The sequence below is a fragment of the Dryas octopetala genome, chromosome 3 (assembly GCF_963921425.1).
Source record: "Dryas octopetala chromosome 3, drDryOcto1.1, whole genome shotgun sequence".
Classification (NCBI taxonomy): domain Eukaryota; kingdom Viridiplantae; phylum Streptophyta; class Magnoliopsida; order Rosales; family Rosaceae; genus Dryas; species Dryas octopetala.
In genome coordinates, this window is record NC_141368.1 from 19,682,627 (window position 1) to 19,696,293 (window position 13,667).

The window sequence follows — 13,667 nt, forward strand, 5'->3', positions numbered from 1 at the left end:
AGGCCACCGCTAGAGGTGGTTGGGGCGATGTGCAGAGAAATAGAGAGAGAAAAAGGAGGGTGCGATCTGCAGAGAAAAAGAGACAAAGAGAGGAATAGAGAAATGGAGGGAGAGAGAGAGTGAGATAGAGAGGGGGGATGGTGGGGTCACTGCCGGCAAGTATGGCCACCGGAGGTGAGTTGGGGCTGGGTGGAGAAGGGGTGCGCTGCCATCGTGTTCTTCTTTCTTTTTTGTTTTAGTTTTATTTTTAATTATTTTAATATATTATGGTGAATTGTCCATTTTGTCCCTTGAAAATAGGTCATGTACGTGGCACATGTCTATTTTTAACGGAATTCTTGACGGAGGTGACGGTTTGTCCCACAAAAATACAAATTGTAAATATGTGTCCTACACTAAGACAAACCCAAAGTGGTGTCCTAAACTAAGATTGACCTCAAAGTAGGTGTCCTGTTTGAAAATTTTTCCCTTTTATCTTAAACATGATAAGGTATGGCTTGTGAGACGCACTCTGCATTGTAATTTGATGATCGAAGTCGTCTATTTTCTAAGTCTCTATGCAAGGATTATCCTTACAAAAAATTAGGTAAATCGGAAACCATTAAGACATCTAATTGTGATAGAATAAATAGACGAATATATGGATTCCATTAACACTTGAAATGATGACCCTTTAATCAAATGGTTAAATGGTTTTCGATTTATCTAATTTTTCATAAGGATGATATATCCTTGTATATAGACTTAAAAATAGACGGCTTCGATCATCAAATTATTACAATACAGAGTGGGTCTCACAAGCCATACCTCATCATATTTAAGTTAAGGTATAACTTAACGGAATGGGTTTGTATATATATATATATATATGTATGAAAATTCTCTCTACAGGACATCCATTTTTAAATAAAAGAACGAACGCATATGTTTTATGGCTTTTTTTTCACCATTTGATCTTAAACTTGGCAGGATTTAATTATTGATCACCAATCGAGACATATTCATTAGTTTTAACTCTCCTGATTTTGAGTTCTCATTCCTTGGTTAAAATCTTAAAACTCGAGAGTTAAAACCTAAAAATTAATCTCGAACAATAATTCTATACCCTAAAATATAGAACTCTATACCTGAACATGTTGAACCTTATAAAAAAAAGGCCTAAAATGACAAAATGTCATAGAAATACGGAATACCCATGTCTGTTCATTAGTTAAAGAATAGACGTCCTGCTGAGAGAATTTGTGTGTGTGTGTTTATATATATATATATATATATATATATAGATGAACATAGTAATTATATAAACACTTGAAATGATAGCCAATTAAACAAATAGTTAAACAATTAAACTAAAGAACGAACACATATGTTTTATGGCTTTTTTTTCAACATTTGATCTTAAACTTGGCGGGATTTAATTATTGAATTTATAAATCATCAATTGAGACATATTCATTGGTTTTAACTCTCATGATTTTGAGTTTTCATTCCTTAGTTAAAATCCTAAAACTTGAGAGTTAAAACCTAAAAATTAATCTCGAACAATAATTCAATACCCTAAAATATAGAACCCGGCCTATACCTAAACATGTTGAACCTTATAAAAAAAAGGCCTAAAATGACAAAATGTCATAGAAATATGGAATACCCATGTCCGTTCATTAGTTAAAGAACGAATGTCCTGCAGAGAGAATTTATGTGTATATGTATATAGATGAACATAGTAATTATATAAACGCTTGAAATGATAGCCAATTAAACAAATGGTTAAACAATTTTTAATTTAACTAATTTTTTGCAAATATGATCCTTGTATAGAGACTTAGAAAATAAACGGCTTCGATCATTGAATTATAATACGAAGTTGGTTCTACAAGTCATACCTCATTATGTTTAAGATAGGGTATACCTCAACAAAAGGGCTCTCTCTCTCTCTCTCTCTGTATATGTATGTATATATCCCTTAAATAAGTTTATTTAAGGGATCCCTCAATGGAAAAGGGCTTATATATATATATAAACTCCTTCCACCTAACTATATATATAAATATATATGCAGATTCGATCAGGTACGTGAGCACCAATGAACATATGCACCTGTCACTGAGCGCTTGACGCTTCTTCCTCCGCCAAGTTTTAAGGGTATAGAATGCGCTTAGTAGAGGCGTTATGTTAGTGTTTAGAATAAGCTTGGCGCTTCTTCCTTCTCTATCTTTTCACCTCATCCCTTCCTAGGGTATAAAATGAGCATGGTTGAGGCGTTATGTTAGTGTTAGCCCAAAATCCCAGAGCTAAACCATAACATAAACGCCGACAATCTAGCACCGAGCGCTTATAGCTGTAAATTTTGCACTACCGAGCACTCGGTGGTGGTCACCGAGTGCTTGGCGTTAGGTGTGAATATCCACACATTCTCACATGAACGTGCCTATATATATAAATGCTTTAAAGGTAACTGGTTAGAAAAGACATCTATATATATATATATATATAGAAAAATGCTCTAAAACAGTTTGTTATTTGTCATGTGGAGGGTCCAAAAAAGTGGTTAGCTTGATATTAACTTTAAGGCGGAGTTAGAAATTTTGGTAAAATAGTTCAAGAACTCAAAATATTATTTTAAGGTTAGATAAATAATACTAAATGTGAAGAGTTTGTAAGATTTTTTGGGGTGGCGAAATTTTGAAGTTTAAAAAAAATTTTAAATAAAAAATTTTCAAAAATAGGAAAAATGTGAATTGCTAACATAGCTCGATCCTAACTGTTCTACAATGGAAATCAGGCAGCTTAAATCGTGTCTGGGTTTCTCACGCCGAAAATGGTGTGTTTTGTTTTCAACGCCCAACTTGCGAACTGGACTCGTCGACCTGATATGGCCTGTTTCCCTCTCACACTCTGACCTGCGCTCTAAGATGGATTTTTAACTCATTGGACTGGCCCATTCACCCATATGCACTCACAGACTCACAGTCACAGTTCGACCCGCATTTTGACTGGGTACGTGGTTTCCGCCGACTTGATTAGGTATTTTGGCCCAAAAAATGAATTTTTTGTGCATTTTCTTTTTAAGGAATTCTAGACCTTCCCAATTAATCTTGGCCCTCCAATGCTCATTCAATCTCAACCATCCATTATCACCCTTCAAACCTATAAATACCCCTCGCCCCCACCATTTCATATACACCATTAGTTGATTTCTACGGTTTCTTTTTTGCCATCTCTCTAGAATTCCCTCCCTCCTTCTCTCTCCAAGTTTGGGAGTCTCTCTAATTTTTGAGAGCCAAACCAAGGGAAGCAAAGAGGGGTGGAAATTTCAAACACGACTTGTAAACGACTAGAAGTTAGCGGGTTTGGGTCGGGCATAAATGAGTGTGGGTCAAATTCAGGTCAAGCCGCCAAACACGAGTAAAAAATTAGTGGGTTTCAGGTCAACCCGCATAACCCAAATATAACCTGAACAACCCTTTTAGTTGTATAACATGTCTTAATATTAAAAATATAAGCACTTAAGTAGCAGGGTATACATTATGGGGTACAACCTCAGGACCTCAAGGAAGCCTATGCAATGTCTTATCTGCCAGACTAAGAAATTCTTGTACGTGAACTTATTCTTTCAATGTATATATTTATACACATTTTAGATATCAAACGGGTTACATAAGTCGTGTCGTGTCACCTGTTTAATAAACTGGTTGTGTTCAGGTTGAGTGATTTTTTGTAATGTTTGACCTTAACACGACACAAACACGACACGACCCATTGCCAGCCCTAGAAGCAAACAAGCTTCCCACTAGTTAAAAATTTATTTTTATTTTTGGTTGGGGACTTGAATTGCAAAAATATTTTTGGAAAATATTTTTGAATAAAAAATAAGTCTTCTTTTAGGGGAGGTTATGCCAGAGTTAGGAGTTGGAGTTTTCTTCCGAGGTTCTCTGTGAGGTAATCCTTTCAACTCTGTCCATATTATTTTTATTATGAATTTAATTAAGAATAATTAATTTTTTATTAAATTAAATTTATTTTCTTAATTAGCTATCTAATTATGCTTAATTAAATGAATTAGTGCATAAACATTAATTAAATTGAGCATGATTAATTACTTATTTACCTTAAAAAAATTTTAATTTATTTAGTCACGCTTAATTAAATTAATATGAATACGTACTGCTGCAAATAAATCAACCTAATTAAATATTAAGAAGACCATATCAGTGGGAACCAAACGACGTATTGACTAAAGTCAATCCATGAGTGTATGAACGTTGGGTACTTGGCCAGAGCTCCCCAGTTTCTCCATGCACTGACTTCGTCACGTTGTAGGTACCTAATTAACTAGTCTACCTCCTCAACCCAAATTAAAATTTAGACTCAATTAAGTAAAAATAATTAGATCGAGGTACTCAGAAAGTACTGAAACTCGGTCTATCCAGACTGGTTTCCAAAACTTTATGGGAACATATGATCAAAAGAAAATGTCATGCTGAAACTCAAGGAGAGGAAATCTTGGACGTTGGTGATCTTGTCGGTGCACTACGAAAAGAGTAAGCTTCGACTCAATGTAGAAGGAGTCTCACACATACCCTGTCTAGAGACCCTTTTTATTGCATGTATTATTCTAGTAATTAAATATTGTTGTGTGAGAAAATTGCATTGTTTTTGGTTGCCATCTTTGTGTGGTTAATTATTATGATGTGATGATTTCTGCGATGAGCGATATCTATTTTATTACGATGAGTTGAAAGTAAGGGATCACACTATGTTAATTAGGTCACCATTATTCTCAAATTGAAAATTTGAATTTTGTTAAAATTGTCTTAAGATTGCAAACAACATAAAATACAATACGGAATTTTGAAACCACTAGAACCAAATCTGTTTTCAAGGTAAACTACATAGATTAAAATTGTTAGGACATCAACACACAATTAAAGTGAATTAACACAGCTTAGTTTTAAACAAAAGTTAAGAACAAAAGATATAAACAGAAGATGACAATTCGACCAAATCGTATCTTACTAATTGATCGATTTTCCAATGATATTGAAAGAATCATTTGGTAGCTAGTGCGTGTATATATATATATATATATATATATATATATATATATTCTGCACTACATAGTACCTGTGGAATTTCGATCAAGGGAATGGATCGAGGCATCGGATGCAAATAGTGGTTGCAACTAAGATTCTTGGGACATTTATATCCCACAAGCCAAGATGGATTCAACTAGCTAGCCAGGTAGCCCCAACAAGCCCCCCAACATATCAAAGTGTCGACCACACATGCATGCAGTACTGCTCAGTGGAATCTGCATCAGACGTCAGCAACTCTAGCTTCCACATGTACAAACATACCCAAAAGTTGGAGAGAGAGAGAGAGAGAGAGAGAGAGAGAGAGAGAGAGAGAGAGAGAGAGAGAGAGAGAGAGAGAGAGAGAGAGTAGATACCAATTGAAAATTGTGAAAGAAGAGGCTCTGGGATTCTCTTAAAATTCCATTAGCTCAAACTCTATTACAATATTTAGATTACATACAGCTAGTACAGCAAAACCCCCATATAATTTAAATACTAACTAAAACTTTTAGCAATAAAATGAGGGGCTGAAAAGACAAAAAGGCCCATTCCCATACATCAATTCACCCATATCTTCCTTAATTTGATCATATATTAATTAGGCTTTCATGGGGAGTTCTGGGTTGGGCATACAAATAGCAACCGAGGGGAGCTTGTTATCTTGACCTGCTTTCTTCAATGTTTGATGAGCTTCGTTGGCTTCAATATCTTCATTAATGGCCGACACTGCCATGCTGTTGACATGAGAACCCTTTATGGCTTCTGGTATCTCCTCCACTTTAGTCTCCAATCTTTCTTTGTGCTTTCCCCATAGGACTGCGTATAGCCCAATCACAATCAATACGCCTCCAAGTACACTGTTCAAGCACAAATGAAAGCCAATTAATCAGCCATATATATAGACTAGAAATTAATTAATAAGAAAACTAAGATTAATTAAAAAAAACGCATATATCAATAGTATAACACTATTCATATTATCCACAACAGATTCTTGTGAATAACTGATAGAAACAAAATTAAAATATGTAACATATAGGACTGTATTAATTTGTGGACAGGATGCTAGAAAGGAATAATAATACCCTAGCTAGACATGCATGCATCATGCATGTATGTACACATGCACATGCATGCAAGAAAGATTAATTGAAGGGAATAAGAGATAATTATTTACCTTCCGAGAAAAATCTTTTCTGCCAGGATGAAGGAGCCCATGATGGCTACAATGATCATCATCAGAGGGCTAAAAGCAGTTGCAAATACAGGACCTCTTTTCTTCATCACTATCCCTTGTACATAGTATGAAATGCTTGATGTCACAATTCCCTGCAAGAATTAATTGAAGAAAATTAAATGTTATTACCTATATATGTTAATATATATATATATATATATAAATTTGAGAGAGAGAGAGAGAGAGAGTTACATACAGCATAGGCAGCAGCAAGGAGGTTCATGTCAAATCCAATTTTCCAGACCGAGGGTTTGTGCTCCATCACAAAGGTAACAGCAATAGCTTGTAGAGTGCCTATGAAGCACACCAGTGATGTGAGAGACAGCTGATGATCCTTGTAGGTCTTCAACGCTTTGTTCTGGTGATCATCATCAATGATCAACACACAAAATTAACAAAATTGTTAATATTACTATTGCTTTGGAATTAATATGAAATACAAAATTGGGTGTTTTCTTTTTACCATATTAATTATGAGTACTTACTTGTAGCACAAACAAAGAAGCCCATGCAAGGGTGGCAATGGTGAGTAGTATGGAGCCCAAGAACCAGCGTTTGTCACCAGTTCCTGTGGTATCAGTGACATATGATTTTCGTGGATGAATATGTTTAGACCACAACATCTCTACAATGGGGCCCTTGTATAAGGTCATCAACATGGCCCCAGCCACTGTCAGTACGGTTCCCATTATCTTTGCTTGGCACCTCACCTTCTTCATGTCTAGCTTTTCCATTCTTTTGAGAGTTCAATTTGATTCCACCAAACCAATTAAAGTAACATAATTAATTAGTTAATGATCATCACCCAATCCAAATTATTAATCAATTAAAAATTAAATTAGTGCCCTTGATTATCAATGTTAATTGTTGCCCTTGATTATTGCGCTCGTCCTTACCGGAATATGACGGCCATGACGAAAGTCATCGCCGGGAGCATGTTGCTCATTGCACAAGAGAACGTGGGAGATGTAAACTTCAATCCGGCATAGTAGAAGTTCTGGTCAATCACCGGCCTACAAAATTGATGAAATATGTAAAATTAAGATACTCAATCAATGGTCTAGATTGAAGTCTGACATAATATGTCAGACTCTCTACTAAAAATCATTTCAGTATCATTAATTAGCATGGAGATATAATTAAAGGTTAAAGACTAACCCAAGAAGAGCTAGGATAAATATTTGCATGAAAACTGGGAATGTAATTTTTGGTTGTGCTTTCCTGAAATAAAAACAAACATTAATATTAAGGATTTGCTATCAAATTTTGTGAGGTTATTGAGCAAGAAGAGTACTTTTTGTGAAAGAGTGGTTATGTAGGTGTAGGTATATATTGGATTCACACACACCACACACACACACACACACACCTCTCAAAAAATAAGGCAAAGGGAGCAATAACGGCAGTAGCAATGGCATGGCGGTACACCACAAGCACATAGTGACTCATTCCTCGGTTGAGAGAAACCTTGGTGATGATGTTCATTCCGGCATACCCAAATTGCAGAGTGATCATTGCAAAGTAGGGTTTGGAGCTCTCAAGGAAGCTGCTGAAACAACTCATCTTCTCCATTTTCTCAAGAAAATAGAATTTAATGAGGTGTTTGCCAAGAAAGTACTAGAATTCAGTGAGAAAGTAAAGAAGGGCAGAGCAAAAAAAGAGAGGAGAGAGAGAGAGGAACACTCAAAGAGCTTGTGTGTTTCTCCCTAGAGAAGTGTTGTGAGGGTCACACATATTTATACGAGGGAGGGAACTGTACACGTACTAGTGATAATATTGATATCACTTGTTTTTTTAACAAAATTTCATTCGCTGTCACTCTACTTTCTTCTCTCAATTAACTTTCACAATAAGGCTTCCTTTTCCTCCTTTTCTTTACATTTTATATTCAAATTCTAATTCCAAAGATTCCAACGAGAATCCAATATCTTTTGTTGTGTTTATAATGGAAATGACCGTATACATAGTTCCTTTACAATATTTTTATAGGGATGGTAATCATGCCGAATTATATACGTTTGAGAAAAATACATTTTTAGTCCTTGTGTTTTATCTTGTAATCAATTTTGGTCATTGTGTTTTCAAAATTGTCAATTTGGTCCCTGTGTTTATATTTGCAAGCAATTTTAGTCACCACCACCAATTGTGGTTTGTGGTGGATTTCACCTATTATGCCCAATAGAGAGAGAGAGAGAGAGAGAGAGAGAGAAAGCTGATGGGGGAGAGAGAGATGGAGGGAGGGTGAGGATGGCGGTGGTGTGTTACTGTCGGTGGTGGAAGGGAATAGAGAGATGATTTTGGTGGTGGTGGACTAAAATTGTTTGCAAACATAAACATAGGGACCAAATTGACAATTTTGAAAACAAAAGGACCAAAATTGATTACAAAGTAAAACACATAGACTAAAAATGCATTTGGATGTCTTATATTTGTATTGAATACTAGTCAACTCTAACTTGTATTTTCAAGATAAACAATAGCATATCAAGAAATACAAAAAACAAAAATGTATCTTCAAAAGTACATTATTGGTTGGAAATAGTTGTTTACCCATCACCTGAAAGTAATATTCTTCATACCATACTAATCAGTCACATTGGTTTATATGATGCCATATATGTCAATCGTGTCTGAAAATACTAATTTGATCTATGAATTATTCATATTAGTATGTAATATTATTGTTATTCTCAAATTTGTGTCAAATAATTAATAATTAATCAACCTTAACTCAACTATTTATTTTGCAAAAACTAAAAAAAAAAAACATTGGTTTTGGATTAATTTGAATGGTATTGTAGTCATATACCCTTGCAAAACATATAAATAACATATTAATATATATGGTTAAATACAAAAATAGTCCACAAACTTTACTGTGATTCTCAATTTGGTCCACAAATTTCTCATATTGTATCAAAAGAGTATAAACGTTAATTTCCATAAAAAAAAAAATTAACGAAACTAGTCATGTGCACAACATGTGACCCTATTTTTAGGGGTATGTCAGTTCATTCATCACATTTTGGCTTAAATTTTGGCTTAATTTTTTTTATGAAAGTTAACGTTTGTACTACTTTGGTAGAACATAGAAAATTGGACCAAATTGACACTTTTTATAGTTAATGGACCAAATTGAAAATCATAGTAAAGTTCGTGAACTATTTTTATATTTAACCCTAATATATACTAGAAATTCCACCTGTTAGACAATCTGGGGGAATTGTGTTGGCTTGGAACCCTGTTGATGTATTAGTACGTACATGTGAAATATATGCATAATCTTTTTCTATCTACTACCATTACAGATCAGCAGACCAATTTGACTTGGGATTGTTTATGGCTTTATATGTTTCCTCAAAAAGAACTGCAAGCAAAATTATGGGAATTACTTCTTCATCATATACCAACAGATAATCAACCTTGTCTTATCTTGGAAGATTTTAAATGTATACTTCAAGAAAATGACACAAGAATCTGTGGTGAAGAAATAAGGAGATCTTTCTATATCGAAATATCAGTTGAAAAAATCATAGGCAAATTCCTGAATCACCCAGTAAGAATGTGGAGAAGAACAACATTTTTTTACCTCGAAAGAAATCGAGGTCCTCCTTATGATGCTACGGACGGCTATTCGAAGTGCAAGGGGTAAACTCGAACTCGGATAGGAAAGGATTGTGCGCGCCGGGCCCTTTCTATGAAATAGCCTAACGTCCAGTCCTATTGCTACTACTTGCTTGACTAGAGACAAGGAATATCTATCTCTTACTTGCAAAGGGAACAAGCTGGACTCGACTTGGATGCAAAGATAAGAGCTTGACAACCATGAGGAACCGCCGAACCGACAAAGCGGTTTTAACGATTCTTTGCCTCCTTTTAGTTTTGGTACAGCACCACAACAAATATGGCCAAAGGCCTCTATTTTTTGCACCCATAGATGAGAGGGTGCCTATTGACAAATGAGGTGGTCATTAATACTTATTGTTATTGATTACTATGTTTATGATGGAGATAATAGTTGCCTTAGAACCCACTAATTTGTAAGATAGTTGATTTTTTGGTAGCTCCATAAACATACACTACAAGAAAAACATATTTGGGCGACGAAACTTTGGGAGACGAACTTGGATTCGTCGCCCAAAGTTGACGAACAAGAAAATTTATCGCTTAATCTCATATAGGTTTGGGCGACGAACACTTCCGTCGCCCAAAGTGATTTTGGGCGACGAATACTATGTTCCTCGCCTAAATATACTTTGGGCGACGACATCATTTCGTTGCCTAAACTCACGCGCCAAAATGGTGGTTGACAAATAAATTAGGCGAGGAATATGCATGTTTGTCGCCCAAAGTCACTTTGGGCGAGGAATATCGACGTTCGTTGCCCAAAGTCATTTTGGGCGACGAAACATGTTCCTCGCCCAAAGTCTCATTGTCTTTTTTTTTTGGTACAATTATATGTAGGTTATTCATACAATGCGATCGTGTTTTCAACGATCCGAACCGTTCAACTTTTAATTCCTCATTCAAAGATCATCATTGCAAAAAATTAGCTCAAATAGATCGAGATGTAAAAGTTACGTAACGGTGCTCGAATTTATGAACGATCAAGAATTTTCTAATACTAATCGATCAAGTTGATGAATTCCGATTTGGCTGATTTTTTTGTAGGGATGATCTTTGAGTATAAACGAATAAAATGAACGGCTCCGATCGTTGAAAATCACATTGTAGTCTTCACAATTGTTGAATCGACAAAGTTTCAACGAAAAAGCTACAGAATTATACTCTTCAAGTGTATTTGTATGTAGAAGATCACTTTTCTATTGTGTTTTTAACGATCCAAACCGATCATTTCTTAGTGCCCCACTCAAAGATCATCCATGCAAAAAATTATCTCAATTGGAGATGTAAAAGTTAGGTTTGGCGTTTAGGGTGTATAAACGATCGTGATTCTTATAATAATAATCAAACGGGTAGATGAACTCCGATTGAGCCGATTTTTTGCAGAGTTGATCTTTGAGTATGAACATAGATGATGAATGGCTCTGATCGTGATAATCACGTTGTGGTCTTCACAATTATTGAAGCTACAAGGTTTGAACGAAAGAGTTAATAGAATTTTATTCTTCAAGTGTAAAGACCGTTCATTTATATGTAGAATCTCATATCTCGATCGTGTTTTCAATGATCCGAACCGTTCATTTATTAGTTTCTCACTCAAAAATTATTCCTGCAGAAAATTAGGTCAATTAGAGATGTAGAAGTTTGGTATCGGAGCTCGAATGTAGGAACAATTGTTTTGTAATAATAGTTTCGGCGAGGAACTTAAAATTTCCTCGCCCAAAGGAACTTTGGGTGACGAATTTAATGTTTCCCCGCCCAAGGTCACTTTGGGCAACGAAATTTTAAGTTCCTTGCCCAAAGTTCCAATACTTTTTTGTTTACAATTTTATGTATGTAATAGCATACGATACGATCGTATTTCCAAATATCCAAACCGTTCATTTTTTAATTCCCCACTCAAGGATTATCCCTGCAAAAAATTAGCTCAATCGGAAATGTAGAAGTTAGGTAACGGTACTTGAACTTATGAACGATCGTGAATTTTCTAATATTAATCGAAGGAGTAGATGAATTCCGATTTGGCCGATTTTTTGCAGGGATGATCTTCTAGTGTAAACAAATAAAATGAATGGCTCCGATCGTTGAAATCACATTGTAGTCTTCACAAATTGTTAAATCGACAAAGTTTCAACGAAAAAGTTAATAGAATTATACTCTTCAAGTGTATTTATATGTATAAGCTCACATTTCTATCATGTTTTTAACGATCCGAACCGATCATTGGCTAGTCCCCCACTCAAAGATCATTCATACAAAAAATTATCTTAATCGGAGAAGTAGAAGTTAGGTTTAGCATTTAGTGTGTATGAAGGATCATGGTTTTTATAATGATAATCGAACGGCTAGATGAACTCTGATTGAGCCGATTTTTTGCAGGGATGATCTTTGAGTATGAATATAGATGATGAACGACTGTGATTGTTGTAATCACATTATGGTCTTCACAATTATTGAATCAATAAGGTTTGAACGAAATAGTTAATAGAATTTTATTTTTTAAGTGTAAAATCCATTCATTTATATGTAAAACCTTATATCTCGATCGTGTTTTCAACGATCCGAACCATTCATTTATTAGTTTTTCACTCAAAGATCATTCCTCCAAAAAATTAAGTCAATTGGAGATGTAGAAGTTTGGTATCGGAGCTCGAACGTATGAACGACCATGGTTCATATATAAAATTGTGTTTATGCGACGAAATATACCTTTATATTCGTCGTCCAAAGTCTAAAATTTTGGCGGGATGAAATGGCGCCCTAAAGTCAACGACTTTGGGCGACGAACAGGATTCTGTCGCCTAAATACCCTTTGGGGCGACGAAATCATGTATTCCTCGCCTAAAGGTGCTTTGGGCGAAGAAATCCTTTTCGTCACCCAAAGTTTTTTAATTTGTATACCTAGCAATCTGGGTTTCATTGTCACTCATCTCTCTCTTAACTCTCTCAACTCTCGCTCCTCGCTCAACTCTCTCAACTCTCGCTCCACGCTCTTCATTCCTTTTTCCTCCCTCATCCCGAAAACCCACCCCGTCCTCCTCCCTCTTCCCTCCTCCTCCTTCCTCATCCCGAAACCCACCCCTCCACCGAAAACCCACTCCCTCTACCGAAACCCACCCCCCCCCCCCCCCCGCCGAAAACACATCCCCCACCGAAACCCACCCCCCCAGTACACCGAAACCCACTCCCCCCACCGAAAACCCAACCCCCCCACCAAAACCCATCCCCCCCCCCCCCACCCTCCCAGCTCACCGAAACCCCCCTCCAACGGGTAAAGTTTTTTTTTTTTTTTCAATTTATGTCAATTTATGTTATTTTAATTATTGATTGTTATTTTCTGTTTTTTTTTTCTAATATTGTGGATTTTGCATTTGTAGGATTGGACAGTTTGTACTTGTTGTGGATTTTGCATAAATTTGTTATGGAATTTCTGATTTTTTGTGGTAATTAATTTATGTTGTGGATTTTTTTTAATTTGGTGGTTTGGTTGTGAAATCTGAATTTAAATTGAGTTTGGGCTAATATTTGACAATGATTTATTTTTTTGGTGAAGGATAGTTGCATTTTTGGTGAGGTATGTGTTTAATCTATCTTTTAGTTAAGTTTTTGTATGATTTAGTATTTAATGTTTCATATATAATTGTATTAAACTTTTTTAGTGAATTAGTTTGTATGTTAAAATTAATTATAAAATTGATTAGTTAGTTTGTAAGTTTTTAAATGCTAAAATT

General features: G+C 35.5%; 1 protein-coding gene across 1 annotated transcript; it reads right to left on the reverse strand.

Annotated features, from left to right (window-relative positions):
- Window positions 1-5,452: 5,452 nt before the first annotated feature.
- LOC147291648 (WAT1-related protein At5g07050-like) lies at window positions 5,453-8,004 on the reverse strand. Its single transcript, XM_086236210.1, has 7 exons — window positions 7,682-8,004; window positions 7,471-7,533; window positions 7,209-7,325; window positions 6,798-7,047; window positions 6,509-6,670; window positions 6,253-6,404; window positions 5,453-5,932 (listed from the first exon to the last, which is right to left on the reverse strand). Exons 1-7 carry the CDS (start codon window positions 7,882-7,884, stop codon window positions 5,674-5,676), a joined length of 1,206 nt encoding a protein of 401 aa, XP_086092336.1. The 5' UTR covers window positions 7,885-8,004; the 3' UTR covers window positions 5,453-5,673.
- Between the last annotated feature and the right edge of the window lie 5,663 nt (window positions 8,005-13,667).

Excerpts from the sequence above, each read along its gene's own strand:
- LOC147291648 (XM_086236210.1), bottom strand. The coding sequence starts at position 7,884 with ATGGAGAAGATGAGTTGTTTCAGCAGCTTCCTTGAGAGCTCCAAACCC. Across the intron at positions 7,534-7,681 it reads TTTGCCTTATTTTTTGAGAG|GAAAGCACAACCAAAAATTA; the intron begins GTGTGTGTGTGT and ends TTTTTATTTCAG. Across the intron at positions 5,933-6,252 it reads GAAAAGATTTTTCTCGGAAG|TGTACTTGGAGGCGTATTGA; the intron begins GTAAATAATTAT and ends GTGCTTGAACAG.